General features: G+C 24.8%; 1 protein-coding gene and 1 long non-coding RNA gene across 2 annotated transcripts; one reads left to right on the plus strand and one right to left on the minus strand.

The window, feature by feature from the left end:
• Positions 1-2141: 2141 nt before the first annotated feature.
• On the minus strand, positions 2142-3088 carry LOC135922163 (uncharacterized). The gene is made up of 5 exons (XR_010570762.1): positions 2862-3088; positions 2753-2819; positions 2553-2692; positions 2463-2504; positions 2142-2414 (listed from the first exon to the last, which is right to left on the minus strand). It is a non-coding gene; the product is annotated as an uncharacterized LOC135922163 (long non-coding RNA).
• Positions 3089-5698: 2610 nt separating this feature from the next.
• Positions 5699-6223, plus strand: LOC135926636 (uncharacterized). Its single transcript, XM_065462565.1, has one exon. The coding sequence runs from the start codon at positions 5699-5701 to the stop codon at positions 6221-6223; it is 525 nt and encodes a 174-aa protein (XP_065318637.1).
• The last annotated feature ends 15525 nt before the right edge of the window (positions 6224-21748 follow it).

Below are 21748 nucleotides of genomic sequence, written 5' to 3' on the forward strand. Positions count from 1 at the left end.
CTCTTTTCCTACTAGGAACTCCATTAATAAAATTTTAATCGTGAGATTTATATTTATTATTCCTATAAATATCAGATTTACTCATATTTTAATTTTTTTCTAGATTTCGAATGATTAATGGGAATATGTTAATATCTTTTCCTACTAGGAACTCCATTAATAAATATTTTTATCGTTGAGATTTATACTTATTATTTCTATAAATATCAGATTTACTCATATTTTAATTTTATTTTAAGATTTCTAATGATTAATGGGAATATGTTAATCTCTTTTCCTACTAGGAACTCCATTAATAAAATTTTTATCGTTGAGATAAATACTTATTATTCCTATAAATATCAGATTTACTCATATTTTAATTTTTTTTTAAGATTTCTAATGATTAATGGGAATATGTTAATCTCTTTTCCTACTAGGAACTCCATTAATAAAATTTTTATCGTTGAGATATATACTTATTATTCCTATAAATATCAGATTTACTCATATTTTAATTTTTTTCTAGATTTCTAATGATTAATGGGAATATGTTAATCTCTTTTCCTACTAGGAACTCCATTAATAAAATTTTTATCGGAGAGATTTATACTTATTATTCCTATAAATATCAGATTTGCTTCATATTTTAATTTTTTTTTAGATTTCTAATGATTAATGGGAATATGTTAATCTCTTTTCCTACTAGGAACTCCATTAATAAAATTTTTATCGTTAGAGATTAATACTTATTATTCCTATAAATATCAGATTTACTCATATTTTAATTTTTTTTAGATTTCTAATGATTAATGGGAATATGTTAATCTCTTTTTCCTACTAGGAACTCCATTAATAAAATTTTTATCGTTGAGATTTATACTTATTATTTCTATAAATATCAGATTTACTCATATTTTAATTTTTTTTTAGATTTCTAATGATTAATGGGAATATGTTAATCTCTTTTCCTACTAGGAACTCCATTAATAAAATTTTTATCGTAGAGATTTATACTTATTATTCCTATAAATATCAGATTTACTCATATTTTAATTTTTTTTAGATTTCTAATGTTTAATGGGAATATGTTAATCTCTTTTCCTACTAGGAACTCCATTAATAAAATTTTTATCGTTGAGATAAATACTTATTATTCCTATAAATATCAGATTTACTCATATTTAATTTTTTTTAGATTTCTAATGATTAATGGGAATATGTTAATCTCTTTTCCTACTAGGAACTCCATTAATAAAATTTTTTATCATAGAGATTTATACTTGTTATCCCTATAAATATCAGATTTATTTTGTTAGAGGTTTCTAGTTACTTATCTTACTAGGAAATCTATTTATCATACGTATTCTGATTACAAATATTGTTAAAAGGCTCGATTTGAGTCAAGTTTTTAAAAACGGCTAACTCAAATTTTCGCTATGCAAAATATTGATTAAGCCTCGAGATTTAGCTAATAGATGCCAAACCTTTATGCTACCTCTGAGCAAGGTCTGCTGGCTTGCCTAATATTTTTTGGATAAAATATTGAGTTAGCCATTTTTAAAAATCGGCTCAAATCGAGCCGTTTAACAACATTACTTATAAATAATATGATATAATAAATAAGCATGCATGTTGTAAGAATAATGAAATATAAGCCTAACAATTTTATTATTACTTTTGCAATTATATCAATAGTATATATAAATATTATTATTGTGATTGATAAATATAAAATAATGATTGCAATTGTATAATAATGCTATATAAAATAATGATTGCAATTTATATATCAATAGTATATAAATTTATATTTATTGAGACTATATATTGATGAAGGTATATAAAATCAAGATTGCAATTTCCATATCAATTATAAAATTATATTTATTAAGACTGTATATTGATGGTGGTGTATAAAAATTTGTATATATTGCAATTGAATATTAATTGTATATAAAATGATGATTACAATTTGTATATCAATAGGTGGTATATAAAATAATGATTGCAATTTGTATTTCAATAGTAATATATAAAATTAGGGCAATTACTTTTTGCATATCAATATTATATAAAATGGTGTAAATTTGGCATAAAAAGCATTAAAAAATGAAAATTTTGACAGCATGATCATAATATTGATAAAGAGTGATGTGAATTTTTAGGTAAAAACCTAATAATTAATAAATATTTATGTATGCATATAATAGTTTTCTCTATTTTGAGAATATAAATAATTATTAGAAAATAGTAGATTTTTTATTAAATTTAGATTTTATAAATTTATATTGGGCATTTTGCTTTAAAAAAATTAATTGTTCCTGAATGGATTATAAATGATGCTAAGATTAAAATTTCCAGGTTAACAAGATAGCATATTTTAAATTTTCTTTGGTTGGTTGGAGTTCCTGAATGGATTATATCAAGTAATGCTAAGATTAAAATTTCCAGGTTAACAAGATAGCATATTTTAAATTTACTTTGGTTGGTTGGAGTTTCTGAATGGATTATATCAAGTGATGCTAAAATTAAAATTTCCAGGTTAACAAGATAGCATATTTTAAATTTACCTTGATTAGTTGGAGTTCCTGAATGGATTATATCAATTGATGCTAAGAAGAAAATTTCCAGGTTAACAAAATAGCATATTAGCATTATATTCTAAGAAGAAAATTTCCAGGTTAACAAGATAGCATATTAGCAATATATTCTAAGAAGAAAATTTCCAGGTTAACAAGATAGCATAATAGTAATATATTCTATAATTTACCTGGGTTGGTTATGGTCTCAAATGATTGGAGAAAATATTTTAGATAAACTTTCTAAGCAGGCAAGAACTATAATATGATTATTTTATATAAGATTAATAAAAAATATACCAGTGTATTGTTTGGATACATGAAAGATATTGTTTTTAAATATCCCTTTACCCGCACATGATGGGGTTAATGATGCTTACTACCAAGTGAATGTATGGAAATATTTTAAATACCAATCTAATTTGCTAAATACCGACCAAAATTTATTAAAATGTAATAAGACCCTTATTATTTAATATATTAATACGGAATCACGTGGTCGAGTCCGGCCTTCTATATATCATCCCCCCAAGGATGGAACCACCAAGTTAGAATAAGAAAAAAACATGATCATTCCCGGGATTCGAACCCGGGAGCATAGCATAAGTAAGCCAAGCTCTTGCCTACTAGGCCATAGAGGCTTTACAAAAATCACGATTTTTCAAATATATATTATAAATATATTTGGTACTGCCTATCCAAATGAAAAATGAACAAAATTCAAATTTGATAGATGGTACCTTAAGGTACCAAGCATCATTAACCACATGATGGCTTGGTGCATTTGTAATACATAGTAGTATATAACTATCATATTTTCTAAAATGTGAAGGAATCATAAGGTAATATTTATATATAAAGTATATATTGATCAATCAGCTTGTTAAATTGAGCATTGAGCATACAAATTTTAAGCTTAAGCAAAATTTAGCAAAAAGTCACGCGACAAAACATCAAAACACAAAAAAAAAGTATATCATGCGGCACGATGCGAATATATTGAACCGATAATAACGAAAAATAACAAATCATCTGTCATTCATCATATATTGTCTGATCTAATGTCACGTGACAGAAAGACATTTTATGCTTAATTGGCTAAACGCTAAGTTATTATTGCTAAGGATTTAAGTTGCTTACGATTAATCTAAGCACAATTTTAATAAAAAATAGTAGATTTTAGTAGAAACCAAACCCACTGATTTCGGAATACAAAGAAGCCAATAGATATCTAAACGTTTTTACCGAAATACTTTATATTCAGTGGCGTCGCTGGGGGGGGGGGTGCGCAGGGCTCGAGCCCCCTTAAAAATTTGAATAGCCCCCTGAAGCAAACAAAATTTCTTTTTAAAGTCTCCCCCTTGAACTAAAATATATTTTTAATTACCCCAAGAACGATTTCTTTTTTAATTCTATTAAGTAATATATTAATTTTATATTTAAAAATTAATAAGACTATATAGATATTTATTAAATAATTACTATTTTAATTATTAGATTAGATTAATACGTATAAATTATATTTTTACTATGTCAGTTTGCAATCAAATTCTTTATTAAAAATGGAATATCAATACCATGCATAAAACATCAATTTAGCATTAAAAATTTCAGTTTAATTTATTTTTATTATTTTAATTATTTTAAAACCCTAATTAAATAAATATAATGATTTATTAATTGATAATTATCAAATTTAATACTTCAATTATCCGAGTTCAAAATCACTATTAAAACTTTAAAATGCATGTGAAAAATTAATCTATCAAAAAAATTTTAAAAAACAAAACATGTGGTGAGTAATTTAATACAGTTTTTTAATTTCAAACTATACCTTAGATAATGAAAGGCTATTAATTGTAGTTCTATAAGATATAAATTATGAAAACAAAAAGGTTAAAAGAAAAACAGGTAAATTAATTAATATATAATCTAAGATATTTTATTTATAAAATAATAAAAGATAAACCTGAGGATCAATCTGTAGATATATGTGAGATCCAATGTATAGATATCTCAGGATGTATTAATTTTTTAAATATAATTAAATATCAAATTTTATATAGGCATGGAATCTGATAGCAGTAATCCATATAAAGGTATGAGTTGTATTAGAACAAATTATTTGATGAAATATATTTTAAAATTAATTTTATTTAGATTGTTTGGTTAATGAAGAAAGAAGGCTTATTGATGAGAGGACTAATATGGGGACAGTAGAAAAGAAAAAAATGGGTAAATTAATTTATATTTAATATAAAATATTTTATTTATATAATAGAAGTTAAACCTGTGAGTCAATCTATTAATATATGTGTGATCCAATGTATAGATATCTCAGGGTGTGTTAATTTTTTAAATATAATTAAATATAAAATTTTATATAGGCATGGAATCTGATAGCAGTAATCCATATAAAGGTATGAATTGTATTGGAACAAATTACTTTTGATGAAATACATTTTAAAATTAATCTTATTTAGATTGTTTGGTTAATGAAGAAAGAAGGCTTATTGATGAGAGGACTAATGTATGGACAGTAGAAAAGAAAAAAATAGGTAAATTAATTTACATTTAATATAAGATATATTTATAAAATAATAAAAGCTATACACATGGCTCAATCTAAAAGTGACAATCATACAAGTATTTTTTTCATTATAACAATATTTTTCTTCAAATATATGATATTTGCCATAATTTTCATAAAAAAAATATTATTTTAATTTATATATTAATATTTGTCACTTTTTTAGAAGAACTCATACAAGTATTATTTTTATTTTAACAATTCTTCAAATATATATTTGTCATAATTTAAAAGCAGTGATATTTTAATTCATATATTAATATTTTTACTTTTTCAGAAGAGCTTGATCTGGATACTAAAACAACTGGACCTATGCAACCAATATTAGGTGCATACCCTTATACTGGATTGGGGAAAGATAAAAGATGTTTTCAACCTCTGTGGTACAAATTCTTTCCTTGGAATATAGCATTACCAGAAACGCTATTTTTTGTTTTCCTTGTCGTAATGTCATGCAACGAATGAGATTCTCTGGAACCATTTTAAACAATCTTTAATAGAAGGGATCATTAAAGAATAATTTGTAGCTCTAAATAAATCAGCAATAATGGAAAGAAGAGAATATTTGAAACGATTTTTCAAAATTATAATACTATGTGGTAAGTTAGAACTTCTCCTTAGAGGACATCATGAAAGTAAGACAAACAATAATCAAGGGAATTATTGTGAAAGATTAAACTGTTTGAAAGAGTATGATTCATTTTTAATGGCATATAAGCCACCAGGCAATGCTCATTATTGCTCACCTCCATCACAAAATCAAATGCTATCTGCAGCGGGAAACATAATCTTAAAGTACATAGCTTCAGAAATAAGGGAGGCAGGTTATTTTGCTGTCATGGCTGATGACACTCGTGATGTTAGCTCATATGAACAATTTAGTATATATGTTAGATATGTTGATAAAACAAAAACACCAAAGGAATCTTTTATATCTTTTGAAAAAGTTGTAGACTTAGATGCAGAATCATTAACAAAGACATTGATATCATCCTTAAATAACAATTCTTTAAATGCGATTTGCGTTGCTCAAGCTTATGATGGTGCCAGTGTTATGAAAAGGCATTTTTAGGAGTCCAGGAAATATATCGCAAAAATCACAAAATGGCTATATATGTGCACTGCTATGCACATAAACTCAATCTTGTATTGATCTCAGCATGCAAATATTTACCTCAGTCTAGAAAGTTTTTTAATGTATTAGAATCTATTTATGCTTTTTTCTCAATATCTATTATCCATCATAATAAATTTCTTGATTTACAATTAAGATTAGGACTAAAATCCAAAAATATTGATGCTTTGAGTTCTACACGTTGGGGATCCTATATTTAAACAATAGAGGCAGTAAAAAAAACTTTCCCTGCAATTATTTCTTATCTAGAAAATATAGAGCATCAGCATAATGATATGGTGAAAGCAAATAAAATTTTATATATTCTTTTACAATATGATACAATTATATGTATGTTTATATTCCAAAAATTATTATCTATGTGTTCCAATATTTCTATTTTTTTACAAAAATCAGATTCTGACATATCAACAGCATTGGCTCTTATCGAGTCTCTTATCATTTATTTGTCAAATTTAAGAAATAATTCTTATTTTTCTTCATTATTTACCGAAATAAATAAATTCTGCAATTTATATAATATAAAAATAACAAATAAAAAACAAATATACCTTCTACCATTTTAAATGATTCTATTCAAATAGATGATATTGTTTCTCCTAATTATTCTGATCAAACAGAAACCTTTTCATGTCTTTTATCCAATTTTGGATATTATGATAAATGAATTAAAAAAGAGATTTTGTCAAGAAAACACAGATATATTAATAGCTATAAGTGCTTTACATCCCTCCTCCCCCCAATTTTAAAATAATGATATCATTAAACCATTTATCTTACATTATAATCTTCCTGATCCAATGGAAGAATACGCAATATTAAAGATTTATATTTTAACCTATAATAAAACACATGAATTTATGTGCATCGATAATAAATTTGATATAATTAACCCTAATCCCTTATATTGCTACAAAACATGATGAATCTATTATTAAAGATAAGCAAATAAAATAATGATGATTAAACAAACGCCTTACCCGTTCTAGAGTTAATGGTAGACAAAATAATAAAGAGCTACGCTTGAAATGAACTCATCTGGAGATTTATTTTGTTTTTTTTACTTATGTTTTATATCTATGTTTATTTTATTTTCACCCAGTTCTTCAAATGATATATCTATCACCACTACCACAATCCCTATGCCACCTCCGCCTGTTTTTTAACAAATATAAATAATTCTATACTATCATTCACTTTACTAGGAGTTAATATAAAAATTTTATAATCCGATTCTCTGAGAAACTTTCATGAATATTTAGAAGAATGTTCAAACTTGAATGTGTACAGCCAATTTCATCAACTTTATTAATGGAAAAATATGCAGTAGTTCTGTCGTGGCCTTTATAACAATACTTACGACCGTTTTATGGTTGAGTTAACATTGTCGTTCATGATTCTATAGAAGGGTATACCAATGCTGACATTGGCAGAAATATTGTTTTGGCGTGTTCAAACTTGAATGTACAGTACAGCCAATTTCATCAACTTTATTAATGGAAAAATATACAGTAGTTCTGTCGTGGTGCCGGCCCGGCCCTAACCCGAAATTTATTTTAAAATTACAACAATACTTACGACCGTTTTATGGTTGAGTTAACATTGTCGTTCATGATTCTATTTTAGAGGGGAATACCAATGCTGACATTGACAGAAATATCGTTTTATTCTTCTTTTACCAGTATCCCAAGGCATAGGTATATCATCTTTATCAGGACGCAATGTGCGTCATTACCTTCATCTACAACCCTAAATGATATAAAATTATACGTTAATTATTTCCTCTCCAGACGACCGTCCAGATTTATTTTGTCACATTTTCCATTAAAAATTAAAATGTCAACAAAGATTTGCTTTTAATTTTATCAAATACATAATAAATAATCCTCATTATTTTTTAAAAAAATTATCCTAAATTTATATGTCAATAAAAAAAAATATCTTAAAAAATATATAAATAATTTGCATATAAATTTCATTAGTGTTTAATGGCATTTTTGTTTAAATAGACAGAATTTTTTTTTACTTAACATAAAAAAATATATATCCCTTATCAAATTCTTTGACAAATAATTTCAGAAATGCAAGACATACATTAAATTTATCTGAAAAACAACAATAACCTTATATAATAAACAACATATTTTTTAGATATAATTTTAATTGATCATATTACAAAAAAGTATAAGAGTCGGTTATTTTTATTTTATTTGTCATGATTCTCTAATAAGTGGTTGCCCAGGCCTTCCCAGTTTCCCTTAATAAAGAATTTACATGTTTTTTTTACCATATTAGACTAATTGGTAAATCAGATATTTCCCGTTCATGTGATGATATTAAAAATTTAACTATCTCAGAGGCGGGAAAAAATTTTCAAAATTATAATAGGTAGGACTGGGCTTGGAACCTCAAAAAATATTAGCTTGCACCTGACTTGGGAATAACTTTTACAAATTATTAAAAGTTGAGCTGGGCTTGATAAACTTTTTTATAATTATAAGATCTTGGATGCTTCCTAATATTGTGAGCTTGTACCTGGCATGACATCTAAAAAGAATAAAAAATCTCATTCCCCGCTGACGGGCTTTCTACTAGTATTAAAATTAATTTTTAATAATATTTTTTACTAAAATAAATAGATGGCGTTAAATAATTGAATGCAAATTGTTGCTATATTTATTATCAAGAGCATTGATAAGTAAAATTTATTAAAATATTAAGTGTAATATATTCTCTAACTGTCAAATATGTCTGTAAAAGTGGAATTTTACCTAGTATTTTATTAAAAATTCTATATAATAGAGGAATATCAACTATATTCTACTTACTTTTTATAAATAAATTTCTTATACTTGTTTGAAATAAATTATTACCATGCTTTTATATTAATGTATATACAAGTAATTTATTATATTTTATATAAATTAATAAAAATATATTTTATATTTGTTCAAGGCTTAATTTTTTTGATTATAATTAACCTCCTATCTTGTAAAAATATTTTTTAACTATATATAGACTAAGGTAACCCGGTGTAGCGTGATTAATTAACTCCCCTTATCACATACCTCTGAGTTAAGTAATAACTATGATAGATTAACTCCCCCTTTGATAAATAGTGTTAAGGAGGGAGTTAATTAATAACAAAGATATTAATTACAATGTAAATTGATAGGGAGAGTTATATGATCATGCAGTTTTTTTTAATATTGCTGAAATTCTTGTAAATTTGATTTTCGAATTTAAATTTTGAATCGAATTTAAATTTTTTTTATCTACTTGGTGAAATTAAACATCCTTTTTAAAAAGTAACTTGTTCACGTAAAAAGTAAAATATTTTATTATTTTAATATAAAAATATTAAATAGTGAATCACGATGTTATCTATGATATTTATAATTACCTAAAATACAAAACCTACCCAAACTCCTATGTCGGCGATCATGGCTTAAAAAGAAACCTTAGAATCAAATGTGCCAAGTTTTTCTTAGAGAATGACAAATTATACCATAACCTTCATAATGCTCAAGTTATCTCACTCTATAACGAAAAACAAAATTTTTTAGTATCATTCCATGGAGGATGTGAGACAAATCTCACAGAAATGTCATTATCAGGTCACTTTGGAATCAACAAGACATATGATAAACTAGTTATAAGGTATATTTACTACTCAATTTAAAATTCTCTTTCAATTAACAGAATATTGTTTTAAAATATTGCTTAAATTTAGCCTGATATCACCCAAAAAGCTTGTCACACTTTTAAAATGTACTTTAACATAATCAGGTATATATTGCTCTTATAAGCTAGGATACAGTACTCAATTTAAAATTCTCTTTCAATTAATAGAATATTGTTTTAAAATATTTCTTAAATTTAGCCTGATATCACCCAAAAAGCTTGCAACACTTTTAAAATATACTTTAATATAATCAGGTAAATATTGCTCTTATAAGCTAGGATACAGTACTCAATTTAAAATTCTCTTTCAATTAATAGAATATTGCTTAAATTTAGCCTGATAACACCCAAAAAGCTTGCAACACTTTTAAAATGTACTTTAATATAATCAGGTAAATATTGCTCTTATAAGCTAGGATAGTACTCAATTTAAAATTCTCTTTCAATTAATAGAATATTGTTTTAAAATATTGCTTAAATTTAGCCTGATATCACCCAAAAAGCTTGCAACACTTTTAAAATGTACTTTAATATAATCAGGTAAATATTGCTCTTATAAGCTAGGATACAGTACTCAATTTAAAATTCTCTTTCAATTAATAGAATATTGTTTTAAAATATTGCTTAAATTTAGCCTGATATCACCCAAAAAGCTTGTAACACTTTTAAAATGTACTTTAAATAATCTTACCATCCTCAGGCTAATGGCATGGTAGAGCGAGCCAATCGTACTCTTCAAAATTCCCTTTTGAAGTGTACAAAAGGCAATCAGAAAGATTGGCCTGGAGTTCTACCTGGTATTGTATTTGCCTACAATACATCAAGGCATGAATCCTCAAAATTTACGCCATATGAGATGATGTATGGCAGGAAAGCTTTACTGCCCTGTGAGGTATGATATATATATCATTATTTGTATAAAATTATTATACGTAATAAATTTTTAATTTAAGGATGATAGAGAACCAGAAACAGATCTTGACGATCTTTCTGATACAGATTATGACTGCAATTTCCAAAGAAGGGCAGACAATATGAAAGGCATATTCAAGACTGCAACAAAAAATATTATAAAGGCTCAGCTTAAGCAGCAACGAGATTATAAAACTCGTAATGCTGCTAAGAATGCACTTTATCACATAAATGATAAAGTGCTTGTATGGAATAATCGTCGGGCTGACAGGAAAGGAGGGAAAATGTTGCAGCCTTGGGTAGGTCCTTATACAATTGTTAAAATTGTTAATAGTAAATTTATTATTTTTAACAAAATATTTATACATATTTAGGCAATGTAGAATTATCCTCTTCAATAGGAAAAATTTTACATACTAAGGCTAATATAAGTAATTTAAAGCACTATATAGAGGGTAACAAAGGTATTATTTTTTAAATATATGAATATAACTTTTTTTATGGTAAAGATACAGTCAAAAATATTGCACATTGTGAAACTAGAGGGTGTTCAAGATCAAGGTAATATCAGTTTATTCATAAAATAATATTGAACAAATAATTAAGTTTGTAGGCTTCTTAAAACTATAATTGGAGAAAGAGAAGGTAAACAAAATGCATTTGGGAAAAAGGGAAATATATTTTTAATTATTATATTTTCATTAGAAGAAGCACTATTTGAAGAAATGTCCTGTGGAATAAAAGTTTCAGGAGAAAGTTTTATTTTTTAAAAACTGGAAAAATTATATTTTTGATAAATCTAAAATTCTAGGGTTGGAATTTAGAAAGGAGGATACTAAAATAAAACGTGTCAAGAGAAAGGGTATAATATATAAAATTATTTAATATATTTTTTTGGATATAGATACTTTTGGTGAAGATCCAATAATAGCTATTAAAAGTATAGTAAGAGAGGAAGGATATATAGGTGTACAAGATCAGGGTAGTAATATTTTTTAAAAATATGTTATTATTTAATTATCAAATTTAGATGACCAAATTATTGTGGAAGCAATAATACCAAAGAAAATTGGTGAACTTTTTCTGCCCACAACAAGGAACTCGAAGGTATATCACTCTAAACGGTTCAAATTCAAAGTAATTGGACGTTATCCCAAGATAAAATGTGGTATATTAAAAGAGATTTTCACAACCGATCATATTGTGGGTGATGGGAACTGTTTTTTTAGGTTAGAATCTATATATAATATTTAAATTATTTACCTATTTATAGGTGTATAAGTCAAGAGGTATCAAATAGCCAGGAAAATTACAATTACCTTAGGGAGGAATGCATTCTTTTTATGAGGAGCGAAGATTTCAAATTGGAAATGGGAAAATTTATAGGATATCCTGTAGAGGAATACCTAGTTAACAGAAATGTTATGGGAAACGGTGTCTGGGCAACAGAGGTAGAAATATTATCTATGGCCACATTGTTACAGACAAATATATTAATCTATACAATTTTTTAATAATATTAAAATATTTAAAGAAAATATTTATTTATGCAATGTAAATAACAATCATTTTGTTAGAATTATATCAATGTGATTATCTGTTCTAATATTTTTATTCCATTATATTTATTGCAATTTAGTTGAAAGATGATAATTGGTAAGTATCTTTTTGTTAAATTTTATTGTACTCATATTTTTATTAATAGTATATTTTATAAAAAGTACAATAGTTTGACATCCTTTTTATAAGTTTAATTCTATTCAATTGCAAATTTAAATTATATTTATTGCATTATATATTTTTTTTAATACTTCATCTTTTTCTTAAATGTTATTCAATTGCGAATTTATACAATATATTTATTGCATTATATTTTTTATTAATAGTTTTTTTTATAAAAAAACAATAGTTAGCCATCTTTTTGATGAGTTAAGTCCTATTCAATTGCTAATTTATATTATATAGCTTTTTATATTTTTTATTAATAGATATTTTTATAAAAAGTACGATATTGAATCATTTGATCAATGATATGTAATTTATGTTTAAATATGAATAAATTAACCTACCATGTGTATATAGATTTAAATCAAACTTTTATAAAATTAAGCTATGACGTTTTCGAAGTTAAATTATTTATAGGTATATCAGAAATTAAAATATTATCTATCTCATAAATTTTAATATTAGAAAATTTTAATTATTTATCACTCATAAGAGTCAATATGCTAAACATATAAACTTTAAGCATCACCTGTCAGTCATAAGTGTTAATATTGCAATTTAAAGTCATAAATGTCAGTATTACTAAATAATAGAATCTTTTTAACATTACATGTCAGTCATTAATGTCAATATCATTAAATAATAGAAATTTTTAACATTATGTGTCAGTCATAAATGTCAGTATTACTAAATAATCATAAATGTCAGTATTACTAAATAATAGATACTTTTAACATATCATGTCAGTCATAAATGTCAGTATTACTAAATAATAAAAACTTTTAACATATTATGTCAGTCATAAATGTCAGTATTACTAAATAACAGAAACTTTTAACATATCTTGTCAGTCATAAATGTCAGTATTACTAAATAATAGAAACTTTTAACATATCATGTCAGTCATAAATGTCAGTATTACTAAATAATAAAAACTTTTAACATTACATGTCAGTCATAAATGTCAGTATTACTAAATTATATAATGATATTTTAATAAAATATTATTATAACGTCAATCATAAATGTCAGTATTACTAAAGGGAGTTAATTTAAATTAAGTTAAAATATCACACTAAATTTTAATGTTATTTTATTATAACGTCAATCATAAATGTCAGTATTACTAAAGGGAGTTAATTTAAATTTAAGTTAAAATATCACGTTACACCGGCCGAAGGCAAATTTATGTTTTTATATATTATATATTAGGGTTTCTTATTAAAGCGTTTTTATATTCAATCAATTTTGTGAGGGAATTTAAACTATTTTTAATAATATTTTTGATGAGCATATTATAATCAATGACATTAATACTATAGACTGACGATTAATATATTTGAAGTGGCAAAAATTGAAGTGACTGGTGGCCATTTTGTGTTTGTATCTTTTACGAAAGAACCATATGATATTTTCATAAATTTCAGGTATATTTTTATTATGTTTATATTTATAATATATATATATTCTAATTAAACACCAATTTATTATTTACCTTATATATTATAGTATATATGAATCAAATAAAGGTCACTACTGAATATGAAGAAAAGAAAGTTAGATGTGATATCTGTTTACATTCCCTAATTGATAATTCCGCAAACGACAATAATTATACATTAATAAAAATTAAGAATTATGGTGGATTGATAATACCATCCCAAAGCGTGTCAAATTTATGCAAAATAACAGAGAGCTCATTCAGGGCTTTTGAAAAAGTAGATGAAATAACCAAAAGACATGCTGTTAAAAAAATAGAATGTCTAATATTGTCAAAAATATTAGGCACAAATATCCTTAGTGACCTGCAAGATCATTTTGATCAAGAGGCAGGGTTAAGTCATTATCAAATTATAATAAGACTTATAATAAAAAGGTATATATAATATTTACTTGATTTTAATAAAAATTTATTTTCAGATACCTGCACATAAGAATGCATCATTTTGGTAATAAAGTAAATCAAAATTACAATTAAATATCAGGCAACTAAACAAGGCTGTACTTTTTCAAGGGCAATAAACCAAGTAATATAAAAATATGTTATTTAACTTAAATATTTATAGGTGAAGAACAAATTATCTGAAAATTTCTAATGACTTTATTGGTTATAATAAATTAATTTTATTAGACATAAATAAACATATATATATTATTTGTATTTATTATTGATCTATATGATTAATATTTTCTTTTCGCGATACATATTAATTAAAATAATACAATTATTTTATTTGATGTAAATATAACATAATATATATTATTTGTATTTTTCATGTTATATATTTACATTATTGATTTTTATCGGTATGACTAAATACTGTCTTGCTAAACTGTCTTGCTAAACTGTGCTAAAAATAAATTTAAAAAAAAATTTTCAAAAATATTTTTTTTATTTTACATAAATCATTTTTAATTAATTAAAAAATTGATATTAAATATCAAATAATTTAAAATTCTATTTTTACTTAATATTATTGAAAAAAAAATATATTTACTAGCTTATTACAACTTATATTTTATTTTTAAATTACAAAATTTAACAAATATATATCCATAAGAGGGCGTTAAATACATAAATATAAAAAAATATTCTTAGCAAACCAGAATAAATATTGGATAGCGCTTTTTTTTGTATTTGGGTGTAAATACATGTGAAAAACCTAAAAAAAATTTAAAAAATAGAGGTTTCTTTGAGAATTAAATAATGAATAGGTTTAGAAGAGAAAAATAGTAGAAAGTTTGTAAGAAACATATTGCTGGCGTTATTGATCAAAATCTCTTCATTTTTGGTTTATACTTGTATATATAGGTGTTAAACATTATCCTAAAAAATATTTTGAAAATATTATGATTTGACCGAATGCCGGGCTTAAAACCGACCAATTACTAAATATTCGATCGACCAAATTTGGTGTTAATATTATTTGGAAAATGTTCATTTTTAGTTTATTTATCTGTAAATACGCGCAAATCAGTATCCCAAAAAATATTTTAAAAATATCGTGATTTGACCGATAACCGATTTGGAACCGAAATACTGTCTTGCTGGCGTTATACATAGAAAATCTCTTCATTTTTGGTTTATAGGTGTATATTTAGGTGTTAAACATTATCCTAAAAAATATTTTGAAAATATTATGATTTGACCGAATGGCGAGCTCAAAACCGACCACTTACTAAATATTCGATCTACCAAATTTGGTAGTAATATTATTTGGAAAATGTTCATTTTTGGTAAATATATCTATAAATACGGCAAATCATTATCCCAAGAAATATTTTAAAAATATCGTGATTCGACAGAAAACCGATTTGAAACCGGCCCAATGACTAAATACTGTCTTGCTGGCGTTATACGTGGAAAATTCTTTATTTTTGGTTTATACGTGAACAATAACGTGTTAAGCATTATCCTAATTAATTTTTTGAAAATATTATGATTTGACAGAATGGCGAGCTCAAAACCGACCACTTACTTAATATTCGATCTACCAAATTTGGTAGTAATATTATTTAGAAAATGTTCATTTTTGGTTAATATATCTATAAATACGTGCAAATCATTATCCAAAAAAATATTTTAAAAATATCGTGATTTGACCGATAACCGATTTGGAACCGAAATACTGTCTTGCTGGCGTTATACATAGAAAATCTCTTCATTTTTGGTTTATAGGTGTATATTTAGGTGTTAAACATTATCCTAAAAAATATTTTGAAAATATTATGATTTGACCGAATGGCGAGCTTAAAACAGACCACTTACTAAATATTCGATCTACCAAATTTGGTAGTAATATTATTTGGAAAATGTTCATTTTTGGTTAATATATTTATAAATACGTGCAAATCATTATCCCAAAAAATTATTTAAAAATATCCTGATTTGACCGATGATTTGAAACCGAAATACTGTCTTGCTGGCGTTATACATAGAAAATCTCTTCATTTTTGGTTTCTAGGTGTATATTTAGGTGTTAAACATTATCCTAAAAAATATTTTGAAAATATTATAATTTGACCGAATGGCGAGCTCAAAACCGACCACTTGTAGTAATATTATTTGGAAAATTCATTTTTGGTTAATTTGAAACCGAAATACTGCGTTGCTGGCGCTCTCCTTGTAGAATTCTTCATTTTTGGTTTATAAGTTAACAATAAGGTTAAGCATTATCCTAAATTATTTTTTGAAAATATTAAGATATGACCGAATACCGAGCTCAGATAATCTTAATTATAATAAATTTTTAATCTCCAAAAATAATAATTTCTATAAAAAATAATCCCTCCCCTCACCTCCATCGAAAATTCTCGGGTTCCTGTTATTTTTTATTTCATAAAAATTAAAAATTTATACAAAATTATAATTTTTTAAAAAAAATAATTTTTTAAAAAATAATTTGGCATATTCCTAAAAGTGCATAAAAAAATAATTAACAAATAAATAAATAATTTTAAATATTTTCCGTTAAAATTTATTATTATTATATAATTATAAATATTCTTTTTGTGATAAAATGCCTGATTTCCTGCCCTATATGAATAGGTAAGTTCTATAAAATTATAAATATTAAATTTTTTTTATATTAGATTAATTGAGAAGCCATCTCCTGAGGTGGCTCTCGAAATTCTTAAAGAGATAAAAAGTGAAGATATTGTGCCTATGATGTATCATTCTTCAAATGGATTATTAGTCGGGTATGTTGATGTAATTACTAAGCATATATTAGAGAGAATTCAACCAACTATATTGTTGAAGTAAATATAAATATATATATATTACAAAAACAATCAGAGACTTTTAACCTTGGCCCCGGGTATATGTAGCAGGCCATGTTTTAATTTTTTAAAATATAAAAAAGACAATGGCCGTACCGAAAAATTTTGTAAAATAAAAATTCTACCCGGGTTGGTATTTTTTTTAAAAAATTCGGCCAGGCCGTTTAAAAGGAAAATCTGCTTTTATATGAATATTGATTAGATAATATGAACTATATTAAACTTTCATTTGAATCATTTTTAATTGTTTAAAAAATAATGAATATTTTTTTAAAAACAAACTATATTATTAAGATTTTCACAAAGGACAACGATTGGGGATGGAAATTGCCTATATCGTGCTGTGTCATTAGCAATTTTCGGTGAAGAAACGTACCACATTTATTTACGTATTATAGCCGCAATCGAGGTCATACTCAATAGAGACTTTTATGATTTAGAAAATGTTAATTATATTGTACCAGTTTCTATGAGAGAACGTATTTTATTTTATTCTTATAATCATACTTTAAATAACATACTTAAAATAGGGGATTGGTCGGGCATGATTATTATTTTTGTTTTAAGTGGGGCTTTAAATACGCCTATTAAATTTTTTTGTCCCCCTTTATCATTTAATTTATTAAGCCCAAGTCCTTATACCCTTGATATATATGGTCGGGATGTAAGCAGATGTTCTGATATAAAAATTAACATAATGTGGACATCTTGTAGTATACCCAATGATATTTTAAATATTTCTATAAATCATTATTTATTTACAGAAGCTTAATTTCAACCCACATGATAAAATAGTTAATATTGACAGTTCATTTTCTATTAATGAATCCCAAGATTTTATAACTATTACGGATAATGTTAAAAAATCTAATTTTAATTATATAAACTCTTCCCCAATTAATGATATCAGCGGTAATTATGATAAAAAATCTATTAATGAATCGCCTAAATTTATAACTATAAAATTAAATTTAAATAATATAAAATTTTTCCCAATTAATGATAATTATGATAAAAAATCTATTAACGAATCGCCTAAATTTATACCTATAAAATCAAATTTACATTATATAAACTCTTCCCCAATTAATGATATCAGCGGTAATTATGATAATAAATCTATTAACGAATCGCATGAATTTACTCCTATAAAATCAAATTTAAATAATATAAAATTTTCCCCAATTAATGATAATTATGATACAAAATCTATTAACAAATCGCCTAAATTTATACCTATAAAATTAAATTTAAATAATATAAAATTTTCTCCAATTAATGATAATTATGATAATAAATCTATTAAAGAATCGCATGAATTTACACCTATAAAATCAAATTTAAATAATATAAAATTTTCCTCAATTAATGTTAATTATGTTAAAAAATCTATTAACGAATCGCCTAAATTTATACCTATAAAATCAAATTTAAATTATATATTCTCTTCCCGAATAAATGATATAAGCAGTAATTATGATAATAAATCTTTTAAGGAATCGCATGAATTTACACCTATAAAATCAAATTTGAATAATATAAAATTTTCCCCAATTAATGATAATAAATATACTAATAATCAAAAATTCACTAATTTTTCAATAAAAAACATTTTTTCATCAAACTCTTCACAAAATAAAAAATTTTTACCATGCGATAGTAGTGATATCATCTTAAAAAATTCATTTATCGAGACTACACAGGTAATACAGCTTTTACTAGATCCTAAAAATATTTTAAATTCTATACCAATAGGTATCAAAAATAATAAATATTATATAATTAATAATACTAATAATATAAAAAATATTGGATATCGCAATGCATATGTTGATGATTGTGGTGCTTGGAGTAGTGTCAAATCCAGTTTAAAAAAAAATATTTATTTCTTAGATAAAAATAATATATTAGGCCCATATGTTTTTAATAATAATTGCCTTTGCAAATATACTAGGAGGAATAATAAACCTATATATGACATAATAATTAAATCACCAGATAAAAGTTACATGTTTATATATAATATATATTATACTTATTTAAAAAGGGATGAAAACTATAAAAGAAAAATTAGTATTTTAAATAAATTTGATAATACCTCTAAACTTAATTTAAAAAACGTGTATTTAGTTGAATATCAAGGTTTTTATCCAGTAAATGTTATAAATGAAGATAAATATGAAAAAGAGTATATACGTACCCATCCAACTATTTTAAAGGAAATTGAGAAAAGTATTAACACTGAAAAAATTCCTAAATTATATAAAAATTTAATTATAAATAATGATTTTAAAACGAGTCCTCATAATATTAAGCAGCTCCGAAATGTAAAATATAATATCAATCGAAAAAATAAAATAGTTTGTTCAAATAATTTTTCTGATAATATCAGAGACCTGCAGAGGTACCATTTGCACGGCCTGGCCCGGCCCGGTTTTAAAATTTTTAAGCCTGGCCCGGCCCGGATATTTTTTAAAAAATTTTTTACGGCCCGGATTAAAAAATTTAAGGCCCGGCCCGGCCCTGATATTTTTTTAAAAAATTTTTTACGGCCCGGCCCGGCCCGGATTTTAAAATTTAAGGCCCGGATATAAGTATATTTCATATTTTATTCAGATATTTAATTACAAATTGATACTATAAAAAATTTGTGCAAATAATATTTTTGAATATAAAAGATTCTATTTGTGATTTTTAATTTTTATTTAAAAAATACATGTAAAAAGCTAATATTTTGAGAATATTATATTAAATTTATAAAAATTATAAAACTGTTATTTATAAAAATGGATATTTTGAGCATATACTATATTTTATATTGCATTTAAAATAAAACTAATATTCATAAAAATGGTAATAATATTTTGAGCATATACTATATTTTATATTGCATTTAAAAATAATAAAATTAATATATAATTTATAAAAATGGAAAATATTTTGACAATATAATAGTATTTAATTTACTATTTAATTTATAAAGTAAAAATAAATCGCTATTTAAAAAAATGCATGTATAATAAATAGTATTTTGAAAATATAATCAAATTGCACAAATTAATATAATTTATTTAATAATATAAATTTTTAACAAAAGAAGATAATTGTATTTATAATATATTGTAAAAAAAATAATAAAAAACTTTCATGACTCAAGGTAAAATATAATAAATGCAATAAATATTTGACAGTTTGCAAAGTAAAAAACCAGCATGATTGACGAAACCCTATACTCAAGAAAGATATTAAAAATTCACAAATTATCATGAAGAAAGAGAAGCATATCTACCTTTTCAGGTTGAAGATTACTTCTTCTTTCTTCAAGAATTCTTCCAGTAGTGGAAAAATTCCGCTCACAGCTTGCACTTGAAGCAGGAATAGCCAATACCCGTTTTGCCAATTTTGCTAAAATTGGGAATTCGCTTTGATGAGAAGCCCACCACTCTAACAAATTATCCACCTTAAATATTTCATCTGTTTTTTTGTTTATATAATTATAATATTCATCATCGGGTATTGAGATATTACCAGAATTACCATCGCCCCATTTGTCATAAAACGACTCAGTTTGTTTAACAACAGTCGTAATTTGACTGGTCGATGGTATTTCATTTACTTCCTGAGCCTCTTGTGATTTAATATAATCTTTTATATAGTTTTCCGCCATCTTGCGATCTGTCCCTGACAACATACGTAATTGTTTGAATTTGGGACAGAGAAAAAGAGAAATAAAATGATACTTGTGTAAAACAAATTTTTCAATTAAAAAATGCTTTATATTAAGTAATATCAATTTTATTTCTCTTTTTTCGCTTTGAAAGGTATTACAAACTTCAAGAAGTTCATAATACCATATTACCACTTTAAAAAGAGTACAAGAGTCCGACTGTAACTCAACAATAGCTCTGTTAAAATTCTCAAGAATGTTGACTAGATCCTGAAGGATCGGAAAGTCTATAATATAATACTTTTCCGATCCCCCATGTTCTAGAAGAACTTTTTTAATTTCTTCATTTTGAGAATAAACAGAATTGAGCATATTGTACTTAGAGTTCCAGCGGACTTCTATATCTTGATAAAGGGCTTTTAAATGCTGGCATTTATTACTTTGTTTTAAATGCCCCACTAATATTTTAGTATTATCTATTGTTGATTTTATTAATGGGGCATTACTTTCCAAATATTTGGAGTTAAATGAATTTCTTAAAATTGTATTTAATAAATGACAAGAACAATTTAATCGTTCATTTAACTCCAATGCTTTTATAATATTTTTACCTTGGTCTGTAACAAAAATTATATTAATAAAATCGTTATTGTTAAAACTAAAATTATGAAAATTTTTTAATAGTTCATCCT

The sequence above is a fragment of the Gordionus sp. m RMFG-2023 genome, chromosome 1 (assembly GCF_954871325.1).
Source record: "Gordionus sp. m RMFG-2023 chromosome 1, tfGorSpeb1-WG-v2, whole genome shotgun sequence".
NCBI lineage: Eukaryota > Metazoa > Nematomorpha > Gordioida > Chordodea > Parachordodidae > Gordionus > Gordionus sp. m RMFG-2023.